This window comes from Vigna unguiculata, chromosome 11, assembly GCF_004118075.2.
Source record: "Vigna unguiculata cultivar IT97K-499-35 chromosome 11, ASM411807v1, whole genome shotgun sequence".
Taxonomy (NCBI): domain Eukaryota; kingdom Viridiplantae; phylum Streptophyta; class Magnoliopsida; order Fabales; family Fabaceae; genus Vigna; species Vigna unguiculata.
The window spans coordinates 11,393,452-11,419,959 of record NC_040289.1 but is presented as its reverse complement, the minus strand read 5'-3'; the positions used below and the strand labels follow the sequence as shown (position 1 = coordinate 11,419,959).

Below are 26,508 nucleotides of genomic sequence, written 5' to 3'. Positions count from 1 at the left end.
GCGAAAATAATTTAGACAAAAATATGACTACTAAAACTTTCATAATAAAATAAGGTGTGTATATTTCTCCAATTTGAAGTTTTTTTCTTTTTTGTTTTACAACCAGGACCAACTACTCCTATATAACACATGTTTCGGTATAAACTCTATAGTGAAGATAATTTAAAAACACATTTCAATTAGTATATAAAACAATTTTAAGAACAATCAATCCAAATTAATTATTCCCAATTGTAAGAAAAACAAACACATATATTTTGTTATGACACTGCTATAAGAAATGGTCTATTCATTTTACATGGTCTAGGTTCTGGTAGTGAAGAAACAGACCATGTTTTGCTTAGAAATAGAAGAAAGTTCTCAACAAATTTATCCTTTTATGTTTCTTTGTTCAATCAAGAGATTGCATTAGTTTCTAATCAGTGACATCAATATAATTCACAATTTATACTGTAATAATTTCTTAATTGATTATCAACTGGCATTGTATTTACCATGTCTTGAATTCTAAGACCAACTTTCCAAATCCTACTATGTATCCAAAATAACAGTGACAATTGGGTGTTAGGAAAAAGAACAATTGAGTCATTCTTGTGATAACAGTGACAATAAGGAAGATCTTCCATCTTCTTCTCCACTGTTCATCTCCTGCCACAATTAATGAAAAACATAACATGAGAATATGAACACTGTTTTATACAACTTAATGTGATTTTTCGAACATAGTTTTAACAAAATGGTATTTAACTTTGTGTTGGTTGGTGTAAATAATAATAACGCAAAAGGTCACCAAGAAATGAGTATAAGAAACAATTGTTCATGCTAATGGCACGAGGAAATATGATTAAAAACCTTTCAGCTAGGAAATCTCTGAATTCCATACCAAACAATCACCTATTTTGTTGGAATGGTTGAAAAGGAAATATGAGAGGCTGAACTACTTAATCTCTCCATGGCTCTCTTCGTATGCTCATCTACCTCTATATCCACAATAAGAGTCTGAACTATCTCGTAAGTAACCATGCTTGTCTATTTTTCACATTATAATAAAAGGGACTTAAGCAACCGCTACTTCAAATGCATACGACAACTAGCACATAGAAATCGTTCAAACGAAAAAAAAATATAAGTAAGAAGCGAACATTATCTCACTGAGATTGTCTGACCTTAAATGTTGAACTTTTGTGGAACATCAAAGTCATCGAAGTCGTATCTTTGTCTCTCTCTTCCGGTCTGAGTACGCAAGTTACGCTTAGTTAAAAATATTTTACAGAAATGTTAACATAACATAACAGAACAGTTGATGAACACACACCTTAGACAAATACAACTGATCACATGAAATTTGTTCATCCATTCCAGTTAGCTTCCTTGATAGTGCCATTACTCTGGCCATAAATTGAGAAAAAAAAAATACTTCAGTACGAGAGGAAGGACATATTATAGACACAGGTCACTATGAAATTAAGCTTTAAAAGTAACAACCGAAAATTTGTCATTTCAAAATTTGAGATGAAACGTGTTAATTGTTACTAGTATTGGAAAGTAATTGTGCTAAACTAGCTTTTAACATAAAATATACCTCTGGATTGATGAATCAATGTGCTCAATCATTTCACAGGTTTTATACTGTTCAGGATCCTCCAAGAATCTCACCATTCCATCCTTCTGGTTGATAGTAGCATATATCTCACCATCCTGAATCTGAAGTTTAGGAGTATGTTAATAGTGGTACGTTAATGCTAAAATGAAAATGAAAATGTATCTCAGTTGGAAGAGCACCATTTGTAGCACATGCATTTCAGCTTCTTTGGGGCTATTTAACTGCACTGTGTTGGCTATATCTTGGAGAGAAAGGGTCAAGTATGTTTGGGTCAATCTTTGAATATTCCGCTTATACATGGATGATACTACCTGCTTAGCCAGTCCAAGGTTGCTGTCCTGAAACAGAAATTTGCACAAGAAATCTTGATAAGTAATTGCATAACGGCAGAACTGAAAGTTAAACACTGTACTGAGCAACAATCAAAATGCCAGATGCTACACATAAGTATTAAATATGTAAAAGAACCCACAGATTCAAACTTCTCCGCATTTGTCTTGACGAAAGCCTCTAATTCTGCAATTTTTCCATTGCCATAAGTATTTGCCAATTCGACATAAGGCTGCCCAAATGACAAAGGGATTCAAATAAGGTTAACATAGCTCAAATACAGAATATACGCATGGAAGACAAGTCAATGTGCGTTGAAGTAATCACAAAAAATTGCTAACAGCAAGTTACACGGCCATTCATGTTGATGGTAAAAAAAGGAATTCTAGACAAGCAAATCTACGAATAATTAAAAAAATCGAGGGAAAGCCATCAATTGCATCTAAGATTTTACCCTATAGACAGCTTACGAAGAGGAGGTTATACTAAAGCAGGCAGAGTCTTGTACAGGTTACTCAATGGAAATGACACATTCCAAAATGGGAAAATGTGGTTTAAGCGCCTGTTCTTTTTGCCAAATTTGGTAATTTTTCATACACCTTCAATATACCGAATTAGTATTCCAAAGTTTGAAAATATAAGAATTTAGTCTTTCCTCATATTTAGGCTTAACATTTAGTGATGGTTTTTACTGCCACAAAGTTGGAAGAAATCTGAAAATTTAGTCTTTCCTCGCATTACCTAATTACAAAGTCAGAGAACCCAATCAACCTGCTAAATAAGTAATATATATTTTATACCATTATGTATCTTGTAATGAATGGGTCAATATACGCAAGCACACACACATATATATGTGTTAGCTTTTGTTTACATCAGGTGTAAAGTCTAAAAACTCGTACCAAATCCAAACCTTTAATTCTATAAAATCTAATGGTTGATATCAATTCACTTAGTGAGTCATGTGCTACCTATGCATCGATCCAAAACAGTGTCTTTATTTCCTTGGAAGGAAAGCATATATATTAGTGTACTTAAATCTGAATGTAAATCAAATTAATGGAAAGTTAATACACAACGTGACTTACTTAGATGAACTGATCTGAACTATCAGATTTGGTGTAAGCCTTTTGACTTACCCTTGGTATAAACAGATCCTAAACATGTCTTTACACGCATGCAGTATGTATTTCGTATGTGAATTTAGTGCTCAATAATATCTATATTTGTTTTTATTTATTGTGTATATGTATTTCTTCTATTTATAATTTTTATTAACATTTTAGCAAATCATATTATAATAGTATGTTTAATTTAGTTTTTATTGCTATAATTAGTTCATTACTATTTTTAATATATCATATATTATGCTTTATTTAGGTCATTATTATTGTGTTTTAGTTTATTATATTATAATATAATATATAACTGCCGACTATTGTAAGTTAAAAAGTGACCAATTTAAAAATACCACAGAAATGTTGGACTCAAATTGATGCCCAAGCCCCAAAACAGATGAGAAAGGAGAAAAATACACCCAAAAGCCCTCGGGAACCACGAGCCATCCATTTCTGTTATAGTTTGCACCACCCCTTAAAAGTGAAACATTAAGTCCCAGAAGCTTGATTGCAGCCACTCCAACAGCAACACTATAACACGTGATAGAGTCTGTTCCTGTATCTCAACCCCACTCCACCCTGCCCCACCACCACAATGGTGACCACTCTGGTCACTATTGATAACATAGGCTGAAAACTGTCCTCCCTTTTGGACTGAGCAAAGATGATTCAACTTGGACCAGAAGATAATTTGATATATGGAGTTATACAATCAAGGGCTGCATAGAAAGGGTGCTCCACAAGTACACAAAGCAGCTTCGGGTGAAGAGAGCAACACCAAATGACAATACCTTTCCTTCTGACTTGAGGACAAGAAAGCTTCTTAGGAGGGTGGTATTGATGGAATCTGTCTACCCAGGCAGACCATGATTCAATTAATCCAATGATTACTACGGCAGGAACTATTCCTATCTTACTAGACTATAATAAGAAAGTATCTTTTCTCTGAATTTTCATTCTGATCACACTTGCTAAGATAAATTTATTTCTATCAATATCTTGCATATAAAAAACCAAATTGTACAATTTGACCTTCTAAATTATAAGACAGTATCTCAACCAACTAAATTGAAGTCATACCTGACAGAAGTTCTTCAGGTTCCTTTGAGCAGCAGAAGAAGAATACTTAGGAAGACTGGTAGAGAACTGCAAAAAATAAATGGAAGGTCATCACCTGATAAATTATAAATATAGATCCTCAAAAAATAAAGTTTAATTTGGTCAAAACAAGAAAAACCCTGTACACAGAGGGCTTGTCATCTAACAATACTGTTTAGGATGTGATGCGTAGGAAACATAACAGGCGTACTCTAAATAAGTTAGACTTATACCTGCCCATTACGAATGAGAGAAACCAGGATATACTTTTTGTACGCTTCCACAGCTATAGCATTAATGACAGACATGGGAGCAGTTACAACCTGAAAAATATATAAATGCTGAACTAAAAGGTTGATTCGAGAACAAATCATGAATAACACAAATTATAGATTATGTAGATTGCTTACATTATGCAGAAGGTCCAATGCTTTTTGAAAGCACTTCATTCCAATGCATATCATTCCTCTGTCAGAAGGTCAAAAGTCAGACAATATGAAAAATGCTTCACTAAGAGCTCATGACAAGAAGTATGATCTAAAGTTATTAAATATTGACAAGTATTCAAAGTACTTGTCAATCTGATCCATGTGCATTTCAATTTAACCATGATATAAACTTGAGATAAATACAAAAGGAATAGAGAATAAATTTGAGTCGCAATGGTGGGTGCCAGTTTAACTATCCCATTCTAACCTCTGTAAAAATACATCTCATCACCATCACTGTTTCAATTATTAATTAAATAAATCTTTTACAAAAAGATAAAAATCACAGCAAAGAAAATATGATATTATCAATGTAAGGACACACATTGTAAGGGTTTACACAATTTAACACTTGAAATTGAGATATTCCCATGTTAAAAAAATAAATAGTAAATAAAAATATTAAAAGAGTAAAAACAATCAAATGTAGGTCCTAAAAACTATTTGATTTAATGAAACTAAAGTTTGTGTTTCTTCAAATGTAATACATCATTTGAACAAAATTACACAAGAAACAAATGCGTAATTGAGGTTGCAATAAGAGAGAAAATACTTAGGAATCTGAGTGATCGAGTGAACTTCATAAGTAATGAACAAGTTGAACAACAATTCAGACAGAATGACAAATTATGTAGAAAGAAATAAGGGTTTTCCAAATGAAATGAAACTAAAGATAAGAGAGAACACTGAAAACAAGTTTATCAGGTTACCTAATAAACTACAAGTGTTTTAGTAATTTAAAACAGGAATGGGTATGAGGACGGGGATATATATAGGAATGGGGACGTGACAGATATCTACATACCCATTCTCATTCCCATCCTCAACTTAAAAAATCAAATATTACCCATATCCAATAAATGTTAGGATTTACAATCAAAGTCAACAGAGTCAAACAATACTCATAGGAATGAGTTTGTTTGACATCCCTAAATTTGAGGGTGATTCCCTCCCTTAGGATCTCATGCTTATCATGGCATACCAGATTTCATGTATAATGAATGTGAGGTACTAGAATAAGTTATCTATAAAAGAATTGATTGAAAAGTTGTGTGCTTTGTGTTGTACCTAGTTTCTAGATATGACATTTCCTATTCTCTTCTCTTCCCTCTTACACATTGTATCTAAATCTCCAATGCTATTATAAATATGGGATCTATGAGAAGGAAATTCACTCTAAAATTTATTCATTATTCTTTTGTATTGTTCTTTCTTTGTTGCATTACGAGATTATGTCCATGCCTCTATCATTATTCTTTAGGGACTATCTCCAAAACTCCTATAACTTTTGAGAAATTAAATGGTTAAAAACTACCTATCTTGATTTGATTCAATTGAACTTTGGTTCCTTCATCAAGGATTTCATGACCACTTAGAAGAAGGTGGAAGTACCCCAAAATCAAGTTTGACCGTTGAAGAAAATTGATTTTCAACTTTGTGCTTTACTTTGGCAATCAGTAGAACCCAATATTTTGACCATTCTCATGTTACTTAAAACCTGCAGCTCCTTTTGGAAAATGGCCCAAAATACTTTGCCAACGATATCCAAAATCTCTACAATTCTCCTAAATGATTGGCTTCTCTCAAGCAATATGATAATCTGATAGGACTATGAATGTGTATGTTAGAAGGAAGTTCGTTAAAATTTGGGTAGTACTTGTAGGAAAGAAGGGGGGGCATCTTTTGGTTCCAAAATAGGAGGAACTTGAACAAAAGCAGATGGAACTGTCCCTGTTCTCAATAGGAGGGTTGACTCAAACCAACACAATGAAACTAATAAGATGGGTAATCGGGACGAAGGTTCTAATTTAGATCTAGTGGCTTACATGCATCTGCCGGTGGAAGAAACACCACCATACAATGTTTGTTTGGGAGATTGCCATCGAAAAGTCACTAGGGGGTGTTGTAAAAACATAACTCTGCAAGTGGAGCATCATGTGGTGGAAGAAACATTTTATTTCTTTGAGTTGGGAGGAGTAGATTTAATTTTGCGAGTAACTTAGCTAGCTTCCTTGGGCGAGGTCCAAGTTAACTGGAAAAAGTTGACTATGATTTTTAATGAGAAAGGGCAAATGGTGCAAATTAAGAGCAACTCAACCTTAACAAAAAAGTTGTATTTGCAAAAGCTTTATTGAAGGAAACTAAGATAGAAGTGGTCACTTAAATATGGGACTTGGGAAGTACAGAGCTGGGAAAGGGGGAAAACATGGAGGAAAAGTTAACTCTAGTTATTTTAGTCAAGAAGAGGGATGACAGTTGGAGATTTTGCATTGACTATTGGCCATTGAATAAGGCTACCATTCCTACAAGTTTCCAATATCCGTGATTGAAGAACTGTTAGATGAACTACATAGGGCTAGGTTCTTTTCGAAAATGGACCTTAAAGTAGGTTACCATCAGATTAGGATGGACTCAGGAGATATTCACAAAAAGCCTTTCGCACCACCAAGGGCACTTTGAATTCCTAGTGATGTTGTTTGGGCTCACTAACACACATGCAACCTTTCAGTGTGTTATGAACACAATTCTAAGGCCATACTTGAGAAAATGTGTATTAGTATTTTTTGATGATATACTAATATACAACAAATCATGGAGGGAACATTTGATCCAGCTGAAGCAGATGCTGCAAATACTACTACAGTAGCAATTTTGTGCAAATCAGAAGAAATGTGAGTTCAAGAAGACACAGATTCATTATCTAGGTCATGTGATATTTGGGAAAGGAGTGGAAATGGATGTTGAGAAGGTAGTTGTGGTCACACTACGGTCTATACCCACAACAATTAAGGTGTTGAAAGGATTTCCGGGCCTCACAGGGTATTATAGGTGCTTTACTAAAGATTATGGGAAGATAGCAAGACCTTTAACAATCTCTTTAATGGAAAGTTTGAATGGAAGCAAAGTGGGGAGGAAGCTTTACAAGCTCTTAAAAAAGCTATTACCACAGCACCAGTTTTGACATTACCGATTTCTCCCAACCTTTTCATGTGGAATGTGATGCTTCTAGGAATGGAATTGGAGCAGTGTTATCTCAGAACAAAAGGCCCATTGCTTATTTTGGCAAGGCTTTATCACATGCCTCACTCACAAAGTCGATTTACGAAAAAGAATTGATAGCCCTAGTTTTAGCCATCTAGCATTGGAGACCTTACTTGGTGGGATGAAAGTTTTTTTTGCATACGAATCAGAGGAGTTTGAGATATCTCTTGGAACAACAAAACCAACATAATTGGTTGGCTAAGCTACTTGGGTATGAATTTGAAAAAAAATATAGAACGGGAACGTCCAACAAAGTTGTAGATGCGTTATCCAGGAAGTTTGAAGATCAGCTCGAAGACGATAAGGACCTAAGGGTGCTTTCCAAACCGTTTTGGCAAGATTTTTAGACGATGATAGATGAGGTGGAAGGAGATTCTCCTCTACAGAAGATTAAAGTAGATCTGGAAGCTAAACCAGATTCATAAGCCCTCTTTACTTTGGAACAGGGTCGCCTACATTATAAGGGACGACTAGTCCTATTCTCTGTCATTTGGATACCAAAATTTCTAGTTGAATACCACACGACACCCACAAGTGTATGGCAAGGGGCTTCCAAATGCATTCCGTTCGAAATAGTGTATGGCAAACCTCCCCTTAATTGACACGATTCATCCATGGGGAAACAGATGTAGAGGTAGTCGTGCAAGAACTAATGAATCGAGATGAAGCTCTCAAACAACTCAAATACATCTTTTCAAGGCCTAAGAACAGATGGTACGTTTTGCAAAAACAGGAAACATAAACCATCTTAGATTAAAGTGGGGGATTGGGTCTACCCCAAGATACGGCCTCATTGGCAAAGTTCCATGCCAACGAGGTTGCATACCAAGTTATCAGCATGTTACTTTAGGCCTTTCAAAGTGTTGCGACAGCTGGGTACAATGGCATTTGGATTACAACTACCAAATATGGCCCGCATTCACTCGGTCTTCCATGCGTCCCAACCAAAGTTAGTTGTGGGAACGCACCATACTGAGAAAGATTTACTAGAAGAATTGCAAGGCAAATTTCCTGTCCATGTTCCAGTCAAAGTGTTGGATAAAAGAACCACTCAGCAATAAGGTGACAAGGTGCAGCAAGTGCTCATTGAGTGGAATCTAGAAGCAACAACCTGAGAGGACGTGGCTACTATGACAGACTAGTCTCTAGATTTCAACCTTGAGGACAAGATTTCAACCTAACATAATCACATGATGTCTTTTATTGCCAACAATTGAGTAATTGAAAATTTTCTTGGAAGTTGACACATTAGATGAGATAAAAAAAGAGGTTGGATAAGTTTTATATGGTTATAATACTTAATGCAATGAATCTAGATTTTCATCATGTTTGAGATCAAATTTCAACTACCACTGATAAACATATATATCCAAATAAGATATGAGAACCAAATAAGATATGAGAACCACATAAAGGTTAGAGCTGTCAAACCGGGTCACCCGACCCAACCCGGCTCGGCCAGCGACGGGTTGACCACTTAGTGGGTCAACCCAACCCGGCTCACTTATTAGTGAGCCAACAAAATTAGAACCCGAACCGACCCACCATGGGTTGGCGGGTTAAATGGGTTGGCTCACTTAATTAAAAAAAAACACAATTTTTTTTCTTCAATCTCAAGAAAACTAAATTATAATTCTGATTAAAAATCTAAATAAACTTCAATACAATCCAAATAAAATCCCAAATTATGTTAAACTCCAAATACAAACCAAAATCACAAAAATATAAATTACTATCTAACATCAAATCATTATTGTCACTTATCAAACTATAGTATTAGAATCTTGAATGAATAAATCCACAACATTTTCATATCTTGAAACATCTTCTTTATCCCCATCTACAATATATATATATAATATACATATATAATATATACATATATAATATATAATATATGATATATACATATATAATATAATATATATATATATATGCATATATATATATATATATAATATACATATATTATATATATATATATATAACATACATATATATAATATATATATATATATTAATTAATTAAATATTTAAAATTTATTGGCGGGTTGGTGAGCCAACCCGGCTCATCACGGGTTCATCCCGAATGAGCCGGGTTCTTAATGGGTTGGGTTCATTTTTAACTCGTACTAAAATTTGTAATTTTTTTTCAACCAAACCTGACCCGAACCCGTGATGAATCGGGTTGGCTCGCGGGTTATAACCCATTTTGACGGCTCTAATAAAGGTACAAGCATAATGATATACCTCCCGCATGTGTATTCTACAAGGAATAATGTAAGATGCAAGAAATAATTCTTCAGAGAGAAGCCCAACACATAGAGATAAGAAGAGCCAAAGGATAATTCAGTTGAAGGGAGAGAATAGGCGAAAGAGGAGTCAAGAGAGAAGGTGGGAGAAAAAGTGAGTGCGGCATTAGGACGGTAGAACGCAAGTCATAGGAAGCAATTGTAGGGTCTTTTTTTTCATTTCCTAATTATTATAATGCTATTCGAGATCACTTTAAAGAAACCCATCACATTGATGTTAGAGCCCACCACCACGCCTCGTAAGAGCAAAGAAGCAACACAGATGTTGATGCCAACATTGCATTGTTCACGAGTGACTAGCCAGAAGAGCTAGAGCATAGTCACTACACGTGGGAACAAGTGGAGAATGTGAAATATTAGAACCCTGAAATAGCAATGCAAGTTATGGGAGCTGAGTCCCACATAAGAAATGAAGATTTTTTATGTGAGTTGTTTATGACATTGGGCATTTTTCTACTACAATGGCAAGCTTTAGCGATGAGATCCATTCCCCCCTAAGGTATCTATGCATTATATAAGCATAAGCAAACAAATAAAAATTTCAGAAAGGCAATTTGGATGGGAATGAAGAGGATAGTATTTTGGGAATGAAGAGAGGAAAATTGTGGTAATTATGATTGTGTTATCATAAGAAGTATACACATGAGGAAGGATAGACATAAGAATTCATCTAGCCTTTTTTCCTTATGTGATACAGCGAAAGAGGGGTATCTCCCATTGAGAAGCCATGGAGATTGCACTCGAGATACAGGACATTGTATCACTTTTCCTACAGTCACTTGTTTCCTCATTAAATTATGCCAAGGTTTGAAAAACAATCTGCAACAGAGATTTTCATCACTCCTGCATCAAGGATTTTGGGTGTGTCCATGATTGCAATTGTAGCCACATCAATTGCATTTATCCACAATTTCCTGCAATATCAAGAAACATGACAAAACTGTGACCTCGATTCCTGCATTGTTCTGGTATCCTAACAGATTTAGGACAGGCAGATTTTGAGCAACACTCTTGCTTTGTTTGAAGGGGGAAACATTTTAATAACTCCCCCAATTTAAACATCCAAACCAGAGAAGGAAACTTATTAATGAACTTCCATACTCTTCCCTGATACCATTTCCTCCCCTTTTTATTTTGCATTTTTCCCCTTCCAACTCCCAAATACCCACATGAATTGACATGGGAAAATCCTACAACCCCACCACTACTGTTAAAAACACAGAACATTACCTACAGCATATCTAATATAAGTGTAAGAAATTCAATGAAATATTACAAACTGTGAAGAAATTACAGCACATTCTATGAACTAAAAACACAATACTAAAAACACAGAAAGAAATAGGGGAAGAAAGCAACGCACCCATAATAACAGTAGAGAAAAAAGTCTCGTGGGTGTTTAACTTCAAAAACATCATCATCCAATATGGATAAACCAGTTTTGTAGCACTTTGACAACAAGCAAAGCAAAAGAAACTCTGAATGTAGGGGAGTTAAGTGCTCTGCAGAGACCTGAACTTTCCGAAGTGCAGTGAACAAAGGAGCCACACCTCGTATTGGAGCTTCCAACAACATCACTTGATCCTTCAACCTCCTACACACAGATAAAACTAAAAAAAATCCAAAAAAATTCAAAAACACATCAATCAAAAACCAAGAAATAACTACAAATCAATCAAAATTCCAAAAATCAATCAAAAACCCATTCTGTTCTAGATCCTTCAGCTCCTTAAACAAGCACAAAACTACAAATTCAGAAGAAAAACCAGTCAACACTAAACAACCAAAGCCAAGAAAGAAAACCAACACCAAAAAAAATCTTCCCAATCTTCATCTGTCCCCTTTCTTCTCTCTCCAATTGATTAATCTTGATTCACTAAATATTTTTCCTCTTTCCCAATTCGAGTGTTGTTTGTAAGATATAGAATGGATGGATGAAGAAGGGGGACGTTTGGTCGGGAAGAGTTAGAGGAGATATTTTTAAAGTAGTGGGATTCACCTAAACTCTTCCACTCCCTATCTCACCTCCTCGACTTCTTCTATGCTATGTGGAACTTTTGACAAAACAATTTCCATTTATCTCTCAATCTCTCTCCATGTTTCTTCTTTATTTCTCTTTAACCAAACACTTACAGTTTCTACTCTATTTCCCTCCTATGTCTATTCATCCTTCATGTTTCCATCTAATCTATTTCTCCTCTCTACCACGCCAACTAAACATCTCTCCTTCACTTTTATTGAATTGTAAACAACACTCGATTGCACAAGTATCTAAACACCAATAAAATAATTTCAACCCGCAATTTGTTACTTAATTAACTCATGTAAACAACAAGGTTTCAAAATCAGTGCGCAAAAACAACTTCGGCCAGCGATTTCCCAATGTCAAGGATCAATCCTAACTACGACCACAATTTAAAGCAGTTCCTATAAAACCAATGAATCAAGAAAAACTAAGGATTTGAATCTCATATTTTCATACATTTTTCAGGGGCCAAACGAATCTGATCGTTGCAAGCGCCGATGAACCTGGTAACGATTGGAACGGCAGTCTCAGCCTGCGTTTTGGTGATCGGACTAGTCATGTAGGCATCTCTGCAATCACAAAAGAATCAAAATAAAACAATTAGCATAATCTCGCAACAATATTCAAGGGTTCCAGAACTAGGGTTTTGGCCATCAACAAATAACGCTTATAATTAATTTTTTTTGGGACGCACAAGATGTAGAGAAAACCAAGTGAGTGAATGGAAGGGTCGAGTTGAGTGAGAAGTGGGGGGAGGCGAGTTGACTTGGATCGGAGCGAGTCATCGGCTTGTTTCAAAATAACTTGGAGGCGATTGACATCGCTAGAAGTGCTCGATAGCCCTTGGATTTGAGCGACCAAAGCTTCCAGAGGGTCCATGCAGTGCAGTTACTTGCTTTTCGACTCGTTCACTCGTTTGTTCTTACAGACTTAGTGAAAACACACGAAGCTCCTCTTCGTTTTTTTGTCGTCCTGAGAGTGTAATGTAGCACATGAATGTGTTTGTGATACCACTTAATCCTAAATAAAATTTCCACTTAAACTTATGAAAAGATAATTCTTATATAATTTATTTCGGCTAAAACATCTTTCATTAACTTTTGCAGTTAATAGAGAACATTTTACACAAAAATATAATGCATTTGCATACAATTTGGAAGATCACTATCTAATTAATGCCTTAAGGCTCAAATTTATTTATTTTATTAATTACCTTTAATATTATTCTTTTAAGATGTCTCAAGTATTTTTTATGTTTGTTTGCATTATTTTAAATGAAGTTTTAAAAATTAACTGAATAATATATATATAATTGTCCATCTAAATCACCAAAACATCTTCCAGTAGCTCAAAATCAAATCAACAAAAAAATTATACTGTCACATCTTCCATTAGCTGAAGGCATATGAAAAAAATAACATGTACTCAAAAAGTCTAATTTTTCTCAAAGTTGTATCATATATCCTACATATTGTAACCATATCATAACAAGTTTCTATAGTTAAGCTCCTAAACATCAACTACAAAAGAACAACCATAAATGAGTACTATTTATGCTAGCGACAAATAGAAAGTGGATTCCGTGGCTGAAAAGATGATAACTTTAAATAACACTAATACCTAATGATTGGACTGGAAATCCCACACCAAATCAGAAGCTATAGCCTTGACAATTGAACTGCATATATTAAAGTAACACACAAATGTTACTAAGAAAACAAGAGAAGAAATTAGATATTATTTCTAAATTTTACAATTGGGTTAATGTTAATGATCTCTTAGCTTTGCCTTCTTGGAGTTCTATGTACACTTGGTGTAATGTTAAAAAATGCTTCCTTGGTTCTAAAGGGTTAAATTTGCCTTCACATGTGCTTTATGCTCATGATATTTTGTTTTTCTGTTACGGGTCACAAGGTAATGATTATTATATTGCATTACACCTTGTCTCACATGACTTTGTTTGACTATAGTTAACTATATTCTCAAATTATATTCTATAATTTGATGGTGATATCAAAAAGTATACTGATTTCCATTTTTCCTCAAAATTTTGATTAAAATCTAATGTAATAGTGTGTTTGGAAGTAAGAACTAAAAGACATGAAAAATAACATCCTATGTGTCCATCATCAGCATGTTTGGTTATTTGCTTTGTGTGGTGGCAATGGAGCTACTAAACATCTAATAGATAGATGGGTTGGCACTGAAAGGAAAAAAATCATGATATTTGTTTCATTGTTCGTTTTTCTATAATTGGGATCTTATTCCATTTTATTTAGCAAAACATAGTGTTGCATTTTAGGTAAATAATGGATACATAATATTACTTTCTTCCTAAATCACCAAACCTGTTATTTTAAGAAACCAAAACATCAAAATCTTATAGGGCCACTTGCAAGACTCAAATCAATCAATCACATATATTAGAAGAAAGCAAAAGAGAAAATTGAAAACGCAAAAAAAAAATCGTGGAAAGAGGAGTCACCAATCCTTGGATTGTGCCTTGAATTAAGACCAAAGTAATATGAAATAGTAGACACCACAACCATTCAAAAATTCATGATTTCAGGTTTCCTTAACCTGACCTGAGACAGACCACCATAGCTTTTTAGTTAATGTTTCATTAATTTATGTTTATGTTTCCATTTTGGACAAAAACAATATGCTAAGTTATCTCACATTGTATCATCACCAGAAGGCATTACGGCAATAAAGTCCAACAACAGTGCCACATAATATTAAAAAGTGACACAACACAGACTTGACCCTATTTTCTTGATTATACTTTCTGCTCACTGCTGATTCTACAAGTTCCCTGTTCTTTAATAGTTTATACTTGGTTCAAGTGGTGTTTCATTTTGTTGGGGAAGAATAAAGCTAAGGTTTTGGGCCTAGTTTTGGCAAGGGAATAAGATCAGATTTGAGGACCCAACTTATTTCAAGGTAGAACAGCTGACCACAACAACACCATAGCTATATCTTGAGACTATCCTAAGAAAATAAACTCAAATCGAGGGAAAATTTGGGTTTTTAATCCTTGTTCATCAAAATGGCCATAATAGACACATTTTTTTTCCATTATAGTGTGGCTGTGATTGAGCATAGTGACCATATCCCATAAACACAATGCAATTGAGCACCTGTTGCAGCGACCTGCCACTACTTAACAACACTATAATAGTGCCTTCACTGCCCACTGCCTTGCACTACAACTAAAGTTTCCTAATTTCCCAGCCACATATTACATCTCCAAATCAAAGTACAAACAAAGCTAACCTACACATAAAAAGTATAAACAGACCTAATCTACAACTTCCGCTTATGTGGAAGTACCAATATTTTTATGTAAGAGCATAATAATGGAGGTGTAAACTGTGTGCTTTGGATGCATCTCAACGCAAGCACTTGTCTGCCAAAAGCTTTAAGGTTTAAGATCTCTTTGTCAATCATTTTCGGAATAGTTGTAGTCACCTTCACCACGTGATAATGACTTTCTATCTTATATTATCTAACACGTGTTAAATATTCTCATCATTTAAAATTTAAAATTAAAATAAGAGAGTTATTCCGTGGTTTCATTCATAAGCACAGATTCAGGACATCCTTATTTCCATTCCATTCTCATTCATAAGCACAAATTCAGCACATCCCTATTTCCATTCCATTCTTTCATTCATAAGCAGAGATTCAACACAAATAAAGTAAAAATAGAGCCAACAAATATAGGGATTACAAACTAAACCCAGAGAAGGGAATTGGGGATTACGAATTGTACCTTGATAGTGGCGGGCGACACCAACGATGCAGAACGAACGGTGAGCAACTGAAGACACGTATTCAACACAGATTGAGTACAAACAGAGCCAACGAATATAGGGATTACAAACTAAACCCAGAAAAGGGAATTACGGATTACAAATTGTATTTGACAGTGGTGGGCGATGCCAACGGTGCAGAAGGAACGGTGAGCGAGTGAAGGCACAGTGAGCGGCGGAACGCCGGTGGAGGAAGGGACAGTGACGCAGTGACGGAGGAAGGTGGTGAACGTATGAGTGAGCGAGAGTCGTGGGGGATGTGGGGAACGAATTATTTTCACATATCTATGAATATATATCTATTAATAATACAATTCAACTAGCACAAAATGCAACTTTTTTTTATCAACCACAAAAAGTAAAACACGTTGAATTAACTCAAAATAGAAAGTTCAAACACTTTTTTTTTTTACAAAAAGTAAAACACATAGAATTAACTCAAAATAGAAAGTTCAAACACTCTTTTTTTTTACAAGTAGCAAAACCTGGCAATGACACGTGTCAACATATTTTCAAAACTCTAATTTTTTCACATGCAACTCTTCTCTCACTCTTTGTCATCACCATCTGTTGCCTCTATTTGTTCACTTTTCTCTCACCTATACCATACGTTGCCTCACACCCTACGCTGTCTCATTGAAACCGTCCATATTCATTATTGAAAATTTAACCTTATGTTACTCTATTTATCACTAAAACCCTATCGTTCTCTTACTCCACGATCATCTGAAACCTTAACCTTCTGTTACTCTTTGATCATCAACGAAACTCTACCCTAACCTTCTATTAATAGATTTGGTTATGGCTTCACTAACAAACAAGATTATCGAAGAAGTCTTCCAGTCTAAAGATCAGGTTTTGGTTTTGCCATCACTGTTTACTGTAAGGCCCAAATATTTCTGCCACCTTAATTTTAAGGGCTGCCCTGCAGCAGTGGGCCTAAAGGCTGGCCCATGATATAAGAACCCTTCGTGTTGCCCTAATTCCACCTTTTCATTCATTTTCAGAAAACCATCCGTCGTTTCCCCATTGCACTCACAGGACGCTCTACTAGGGTTCCTCCCCAAGCCTCTCGAGCTAGCTCTGAATCAGTTCCTACTCCACCTCTTTAGTGCGTTCTAGAGCTGTTGTGCTCCTTGATTGTGCGTCGAACGTCCTGTACGAAACCATTCCAGGTAGGGAAGCTATGGCTTAAACTTATATTCTGCTCCCTTCCATGTTGTTGACTGTCGTTGTGAGTTTATATTGTTTGGTGTGAGATTTGGTTAACTGTGGGCGCATGGTTTTGTTGGGTTGAGTTGGTGTGAGTGGCTGTTATAGGAGAACAGTGGCGAGACCTGATAAACTCGCCTAAGCGAGCCAGTCTCGCCTAGGCGAGACAAACAGGGACTCGCCCAAACCCTTTTTCACGAAAGATCGCCCAGGTGACCTGCTCAACTTTTGAGCGAGCGAACATCTCGCCCAGGCGAGAAGGGACTCGCCTAAGCGAGATCCCGCATTGGCTCCTGGTTCCTCCTTCGAGCCCTCGCCTAGGCGAAGGGGGTCCCGCCTGAGCGAGACCCTTCGGCCTGAGCGAGGGGTTGGGCGAGAAAGGGCGTTGTTTGGTTGTTTGATTGCTCTTAGATGATTGGAATTTGTTTGAATATGATTGTTGTGATGAGATACATGTTCGTATGTATGTATATATGCACAATGGCTTGCTAAGTATGTATGATATGATTCATAAATGGTGAATGACGGGTATTGTGGAAACTTGGCATGTGAAATGAATGAGTGGATTGGAATTAAAGTAACATGGTATTGATATGAGATGAGGCCCTAGACTTATGGGATGAAGATGATCAGTAGCCTAGATTCAAAAATGTGATAAGTATGAGGAATTGGCTTCAGGGGTTGATATGAAATTTCAAACATGATTTAACGTTCTAATACTGTTAATTTATGATGGATTGGTCCGTGTCAGCGTGTAATTCCTTGGGGTTTCTAGGTGAGACCTTCGGGGTTGCGCTTTAGTGGTCGGGACGTAATTCCATGGCCCCTGTTAGTGGGTGTCCATGGTGGTGCCCCATCTGTATAACTAGGTAAGGATTCAAGGTAAGGATTGCATCCTGACACTCTAAGGGGTCAGTTAGTCTCACTTAGAGCGGACTAACCCCTGTGGTGAGAGTAGCAGGAGGCCTGAAATTCATTAAGGGCTAACCTTGTGGTGAGGGGAATTTGATTCATTGCAACACGTGTAACACTTAGCTCGGGGGTGAGCAGAGGTATCACCACAAGTGCAAGCATCCGCTGAATCCGACCAAGTTATACGTATCCGGATGAGTCGAGTCGAGTCGTAGTGTATTGTTTTAAAGGTCGTAACATGCTTGTGTGACGTATGTATGATGGACTGTGAATATGTTTCTGACTTCATTGATGATGTGACTTTATGCATAAGCTTACCCTACTTTTGTTGTTGTGTGCTCCTGCTGTGTGGTACTCTTATTTGCGATGATCATCAACTTGTTGGTGTGAGCAGAGACGAGGAACACCCGTGGACAACAGGGAGATGGTAATTTCGCTGCATAGTCCGCGTGGATTGCACTCTAGTTTCCTTTGGGCTTTTATTTAGGACTACGGTCCCTGTATTCCTCGTTATTGAAATTGTAAACTTTTAGTCATACTGTTATCCGTTTTTGGTGGCATCGTGACATGCCTTAGTTGTAAGGTCTTATGTTTAAACTCCTGAATGCGCTGTTATACTATAATCATGTGACGTTTTCTTTTAACTACGCTCATTAATTAATTGGGACGTTACATTTACCCTTATGCTTTTTCTATCATCGTTTTTGTTTATGATTTGGTTTTGCCTTCACCGTTTTTGGGTACGCCTTCATTAAAGAGACTGACGAAGAGTTTTTGGGTATGTCATTTAGTATTAAACTTTGTTCTTTGTGAACTCATTTTAGTTACAATGGCGAAAATGGAATGAGCCTCTATATAAAGCTAACCAAGGAACTTTGTACAAGGTATGTGACTTGAAACTCTTGTAAGAAAAAAATAGTCTTAGTCTATGTTATTCATGTTTGAGTTGTAAATTTATTTATTTATTAATATAATTCATGTTTGACTTGTAGATTCATTTATTTATCGATTATTTTTCTAATTGACAATGGGTTGTAGAAACAGTTGAAGCTACTATTTTTTTATTTGTGGTGATTACTTGACACATTGATTTAGTTGATTTAGTGTAATATTATAAATTGTCTTTCTAGATTTATGTGTTCTAATTACAAGATTATGTTTTCTTGATTATTTTGGTAACCTTGATTATTTATTATTATATATTTATGATTAGCATAGTTTTTCATTTAACATTTTATGTCTTTAACAATCAACCAAAGTTATGGGAGGATATATACTATTTACAACTCCATTTGTTTTAGTGTTAGTCATATATATATATATATATATATATATATATATATATATATGTATATATATATGTATATATATATACTATTTACAACTCCATTTGTTTTAGTATTAGTCATATATATATATATATATATATATATATATATATATATATATATATATATATATATATATATATATATATATATATATATATATATATATATATATATATATATCACGATCCAACGATATGTGTGCAAAATCTGACCTTAATAGGCCTTTGTGCTTCCTAGGAAGTACACTTTCTCCATTACTAGATGGCAGTTTGCCTTGAGAGTTTGGGTTTGATCTTCTCGGCCTTTGTAAGCAATCATCTAAGAGATTCAATTTAAGTTCTCAAAGATTATCTAATTTATTTCAGTCCCGGAAATATAGTCATCGTTGTTTCTTCATTTTACTTAATTATGCAACTTTCAGTCTTGAAATTTATTTTATTGAACTTTTAAATGTGAAGGTTGGTTCTGATGTATTCTTCTCGATTTGAATTTGAATTTGGACCTTTTGTGCTAGAAAAGAGAAGCCTTTTCTCATATCTAAATTTGGACTAAAGCCTAACAAACACCCAGAGTTCTTATGCAAAACTTTGACCACCAATAACATATGAGTACACACGACACCTTTTTCGTTCCATGCAAGACAGAAAAAAGCTCTTCAAATTCTTAAGTTACGCCGTTATGGATAAATTTTTAATTTACGATGGGCCATCATTCACCAATATATCTCTTGATCTACTATATATTTTAAGCCTAAACTTTTTAACTCTTAAGTTCAACTTATTTTACTTTCTGATATTTTTTTCTCTTTAGTGTTTATGAAGTTATGCAAACAGGCATATGTTGTGTTGCATTTATACTGGTAGAGATGTAAATTATCTTTTTAAAATATGGGGGTTAAGAATTTCTTTTTTTTTTGGTTTAATTAATCGTAAGGTACCCAGTTTGGTACTAGAGTGTCAAATTGGTACCCGCTTTTAAAAAAGTGTCAATTGCATCCCAACTTTTGAAAATTGCTTCAATTAGGTCCCTTTCAGACAGAGTTGACTAACGCCGTTAGTCAACGTGCCACGTGTCAATCTGTGGTTTTTTTATTTTTTTTAAAAACAATTTAATTTTTTTTTAATTTTTTAATTTTTTTTTAAAAAAATTAAAAATGCCACGTGTCAAGTCTCTGTGTGTGACACGTGGCATTGTCAGTGCCACGTGGCATTGTAATGCCACGTGTCAGTGTCACTAATGCCATTGTGATGATTTCGATTTAGTCCCCATTTATGTTTTTTTGTTTCAATTTAGTACCTACTTATGTGTATTTGATTCAATTTTGACCTAATAATTTTTAATAATTAAAATATTTTTTAATAAAATTAAAAGTAATTAAGTATAAAAGTTTAAAAAAAATTAAGTATTTGATATTTATATTAAAATTTAGTGATAAAAGTCATTTTAGTACTTATAAATAGCATAACATTCATACAAATAATAAATTTGGTCTGAAATTGAGAGAAACATTATAAATATTAGTACTTAATTTTGTAAAAATATTTATACTTAATTATTTTTAATCTTATAAAAAATGGATTACAAAAATATTTTAATTATTAAAAAAAAAATTGGAACAAAATTGAATCAGATACACATACTTAGGTACTAAATTGAAACAAAAAGACATATGTGGGAACCAAATCGAAATCAACACAATGACATCTAATAGTGACACTGACACGTGGCATTACAATGCCACGTGGCGCTGACAATGCCACGTGTCACACACAGGGACTTGACACGTGGCATTTTTAATTTTTTTAAAAAGAATTTAAAAAAAAATTAAAAATTAAAAAAAAATCAAAAAAACCACAGATTGACACGTGGCACATTGACTAACGGCGTTAGTCAACTCTGTCTGAAAGGGACCTAATTGAAACAATTTTCAAAAGTTGGGATGCAATTGACACTTTTTTAAAAGCGGGTACCAATTTGACACTCTAGTACCAAACTGGGTACCTTACGATTAATTAAACCTTTTTTTTTCTTTGAATATCCTTCCAAATAAGTTATGGGTTAAAAAATAATATATCTCTAAATATAGTCAAAGTTTTGTTAAAAAATATTATATCTCTAAATATAGTCAACGTTTTCAATGAAGATGATCATTTAATCGTGATTTCTCCCTCTATTTTTTAGTAGAAATGGTAGCTAGAGATGGCAAATAAACCCGTGCCCGTGGGTATCACCCGAACCCGTCCCCGTTTTGACGGGGAATCCCCGCTTTGACTGGGTATGGGTATGGGTATGGGTAATACCCGAAATTTTCAACTGAGGATGGGGATGGGGATTGGGATATATATATACCCGCCCAAATACCCGTCCCCGCTTAAATTACTAAACTATTTATAATTTATTAAATAATCTAAAAAATATATATAAATAAATAATATATTTACACATAAAATATAATATAATATAATATAATATAATATAATATAATATAGTATATATAATAAATAAAATATACTTTTATATATATATATATATATTTACACATATACATGTAATATAATATAATACAATATAATATAATATAATATACATATAATATATATACATAATAATATAATATAATATATATAATATATACGTATAAAACAAATTAATCATTTAACTAGTGAGATCTTTTATAAACAAATTTATAACATGACAAATTTATAAAAATTTAAAAGAAATATATATATATATATATATATATATATATATATATATATATAAAAGCATAAAATATCTACGCATATACATATAATATATATACATAATAATATAATATATATTATTATATTTATATTATTATATAATATATTATGTATATATATTATATGTATATGCGTAGATATTTTATGCTTTTATATATATATATATATATATATATATATATATATATATATATATATATAAACATAAGATATCCACACATATAATATATATACATAGTAATAATAATATAATATATAATATAATATATATAAATAATTATATATATATATAAACATAAGATATCCACACATATAATATATATATACATAGTAATATAATATATAATATAATATAATATAATATAATATATATATATATATATATATATATATAACATATTTCTCATTCTCTTTGTTTTTTGATATACACTGTTTACTCTCTCAATTGTCTGGTTTGTTTTTCAAGATTTAATTTTGAAGGTAATTTTTCTTCTTCTTATTACATAATTTTTACTCTCTGTACATGGTTATGTTCAAATAGGTGTTCCTCAATTTCATTCTATGAAATAATTTTTAGGTTACACATTTGATTATCTTTATTTATTTATTTATTTTCATGAAAATGTTTGACTCTTATTTTGTAGCTCTTCTTTTTGTTACTTTGGTTATACACTTTTTTACTCTCTTTTAATTGTTTGGCTTGTTCTTTAAGGTTTAAGCAGATCTTCAAGGTACTTTTCCTTTTATCATAATCTTAATTATACATTTTTTTTTCCGTTATGTTATGTTCAAATGGATATTCTCAAATTGGTTAAAGTTTCCAACCCTTCAAGCAATTGCAAGGGATGTTTTAGCTATTCCAATAACAACTGTAGCTTCTGAATCTGCTTTTAGTACTAGTGGTCAGATATTAACTTCTCACCGTAGTCGACTTCATCATATTACTATAGAGGCTTTGATGTGTACAAGAAGTTGGATATGGAACTCAAACCATCTAGGTAAGTTACTCAAATTTATTAATATTTTTTGTTAGTATTTTTTGTGAATTCTCATCTAATATTCTACATTTGGTGTTTGTAGGTGTTAAAAAATTAAAAGGAAAAGATGTTCTCATGAGTGAAAATGAATCTGATGAAGAAGGTACATTATATTATAGTAATTAAAATTTTCAATTTCAATTATTATATCATATCTAATTTTTCATTTTTTTTCTATGTGTAGGTGGATCGAATGCAAATGAAACCACTGATCATTTGTAAAATTAATAAATATTTTGGTTATTATAAAATTTTAGTAATGTGTAATTTTTTAGCTTTTATATAATTATTTGAATTTTATTTAGTTGTTATTTGATACTTTAATTTGAGATTTATACTATTATAATATTTTTCTTAATATTTGACATCATGAAAATCAAAAAGAGTATGTTATTTTAATATTGAATATTTTGATAGTATCATGATTCCGTTGGTGTGATTTTTAAATTTTTTTTATAAAAAATATTTAATTGATATATGGAACAATAAAAAAATGGGTATGGGTATGGGTATAAGAAAATACCCGTTACCCGGTGGGGATGGGGATGGGTCAAAAGTTGTATACCCGTTGGGTTTGGGGATGGGGATGGGGATGAATTTTTATTATGGGGATGGGGATGGGATCATGATACCCGTACCCGCCCCGCCCCGTTGCCATCCCTAATGGTAGCCCAAAACACAGCCATCAATCCTGATCACATATATGTAGGTGTATTCTAAAAATAAAGGTAACGGTGCATCTGTACATGTCAATAATTATCCTAAAAATAAAATAATAATGATTATATTAATTTTCTTGATACAAATTAAATAAAAAGTAATGACCACTTGTAACGTCCCATATAAGAAATAAACTTACTTAAATGACACGTCACACAATATAATAGTACTTGCAGAGGTACGGAGTAGGGACTCACTCCCCAAAGATAACCAAAGTAAACAAAAGATAATCCTGGGGCACACCACTATGCCAACAAGACAAGGTACGAGATTTAAATTAACTAGTAGCACAACACAAAACAAAGTAATACATGGGCCATAGCCCTAGCAAAAGATGTAAGAAGAATAGCCAAGTCCAGTCAACTACGCAGCCGAACCATGGCCTCCCTGTTGGCCACGGTGTTCCTCGCATTTGCCCACATCAACAAAGTTGATGATCATCGCAAAAGAGAGAGCCACATAACATAACACACAACAAACAACAGAAGGGTAAGCTAGAGCCAAAACAGTTTTATCATGCAATCAAATATGCTTTCATAGTCAAATATACATACATCACCCAAGCATGTTACGACCTTTCAATCAAATACACTAAGACTCGACTTGACTCATCTGGATACATATAACCTGGTCGGATTCAGCGGACGCTTGCGCTTGTGGTGGATACCTCTGCTCACCCCCGAGCTATGTGTCACAAGTGTTACAATGAATCAATTTCCCTCACACACAAGGTTAACCCTTAATGGGTTTCGAGCCTCCTGCTACTCTCACCACAGGAGTCAATCCGCTCTAAGTGAGACTAATTGACTCCTTAGAGTGTCAGGATGCAATCCTTACCTTGAATCCTTACCAAGTTATACAAATGAGGCACCACCATGGACACCCACTAATAGGGGCCATGGAATTACATCCCGACCACTGAAGCGCGACCCTGAAATCCCACCTAGGGATTTTTAAGGAATTACGCACTGACACGGACCAAGCATACTAGACCAACCAATAAAGATTTATTACACATATACATCACATGCCATTGCTTGATAATTCACCTTTTTCATTTCTTTTCCAGTAGTTCCATACCAATCCATTTCTCTCAAAACATAGTTACGGGATTTCAGTTCATGCCAATACCATGCCACTTTAACACCAACCATCTCATTTGGTTTACATGCCAAGTTCATACTATACTCATCATTCACCATCCATAAATCATTCACTTGGGTGAGAAAACCAGAGTTCGCTACTATTCTCGCATGTACAAACACACAACAGCCCACACATGGTTCAATAATGTCGTTCACATAGTCAAACTAGTAGCATAAACCGAATACACAAACAAAGGGGCGAACCCTAGCTTCCCTTACCTGGAAATGGGCTAACAGTTGGGTTCTTGGGTGCGAACAGAGAAACGCAGTAGCTCTTAGAGCGGTTTAGCGAGCTGGAAACACAAGAACAAAAGGACACAAAGTTATTTAGTACGACCCTAGTTGGAACTCGAAGCAACTGTACTAAACTAGAGAGGTATGGGATGGAATGCAACTTACGTGGAACGAAACTAGCTCGAATAGGTGCGATGGAGTTCCAAGACTGAACCCTAGCGGAGTGAGAGTTGCGGCTCTAAGCACCAAGGAAGCAAATTTTGAAAGTGTGGAATGAGAGGTCAAACTTAGGGTGGTTTTATCCTTTGGGCCAGCCCTTAGGCCCAATAGCTTAAAGGAAACCCTTAAAACTTTAGGGTAGAAAACTGGGCCTTACATTCTCCCCAACAAGAAAAACTTTCGTCCTCGAAAATGAAAACTTACCAAATAAAAAGATGCGGGTGTGATTTCCTTATATCCTCCTCTAACTCCGAAGTACAGTCATCGGTCCTCTGATCCCAGAGGACTTTGACAAGACTGGTCATCTTTCCTCGGCGTTCCTCAACTTTGCGGTCCTCTAGCGCAATAGGTGGTACTTCCACGGCGAGGTTTTCTCTAATCTGTATATCTTCGGCTTCCAACACATGAGCCGGATCAAACATGTACTTCCTCAGGTGAGACACATGAAACACTGGATGAAGATTTGCCAACTGAGGGGGCAAAGCTATCTCGTAAGCCACCGGCCCAATCCTCCTCGTGATCTGATAAAGACCAAGGAACTTAGGAGAGAGCTTCTTTGAGTGGAGAGCCCTTCCCACACCAGTGGTTCGGGTCACCCTTAAGAACACATGATCGCCCGTTGCGAACTCCAAAGGCCTTCTCCTACAATCCGCATAGGCCTTCTGCCTACTCTGGGAAGCATGCATTCTGTTTCTCACCATCCTCACTTTCTAAGTGGTCTGCTCTAATAATTCTGGTCTAACCAACACCGTTTCCCCATCCTGATAACAACATAGAGGAGTTTTACATTTTTTACCATATAGAGCCTCGTATGGTGCCATGCTAATGCTCGCATGAAAGCTGTTGTTGTAAGTAAACTCAATCAAGGGTAACACCTCATCCCAAGCTCCCAGGTGATCCAATATACATGTCCGTAATAGGTCCTCAAGTGATTGGATGGTCCTCTCGGACTGACCATTGGTCTGGGGATGGTAGGCTGAGCTCATAGTCAACTTGGTCCCTAAAGCCTCCTGTAAGGTTTGCCAAAATTGGGATGTAAATCGTGGGTCTCTGTCGAAAATTATGCTCGAAGGCACTACATGTAGCCTTACTATCTCATTAATGTACAGTTGAGCCAACTTT

The 26,508-nt window shown here is 34.7% G+C and overlaps 1 protein-coding gene across 11 annotated transcripts; it reads right to left on the bottom strand.

Moving 5' to 3' along the window:
• Positions 1–423: 423 nt before the first annotated feature.
• On the bottom strand, positions 424–16,120 carry LOC114170703 (COP9 signalosome complex subunit 3-like). Of its 11 annotated transcripts, none has more exons than XR_003601126.1 (15): positions 15,793–16,120; positions 13,638–13,695; positions 12,712–12,989; positions 12,474–12,586; positions 11,355–11,601; positions 4,560–4,617; positions 4,383–4,472; positions 4,132–4,197; positions 2,076–2,165; positions 1,783–1,941; positions 1,583–1,704; positions 1,316–1,388; positions 1,167–1,233; positions 895–999; positions 424–648 (listed from the first exon to the last, which is right to left on the bottom strand). XR_003601126.1 is itself a non-coding variant. In XM_028056236.1 (15 exons), exons 4-14 carry the CDS (start codon positions 12,894–12,896, stop codon positions 1,168–1,170), a joined length of 1,269 nt encoding a protein of 422 aa, XP_027912037.1. In that variant the 5' UTR covers positions 12,897–12,989; positions 13,638–13,695; positions 15,793–15,840; positions 15,927–16,120; the 3' UTR covers positions 424–648; position 1,167. The 11 variants fall into 11 exon arrangements, 9 of the variants coding, with proteins under 9 accessions (XP_027912037.1, XP_027912036.1, XP_027912041.1 ...); XR_003601127.1 differs by having other exon boundaries at positions 895–980; XM_028056236.1 differs by lacking the exon at positions 895–999 and having other exon boundaries at positions 15,793–15,840; positions 15,927–16,120.
• Between the last annotated feature and the right edge of the window lie 10,388 nt (positions 16,121–26,508).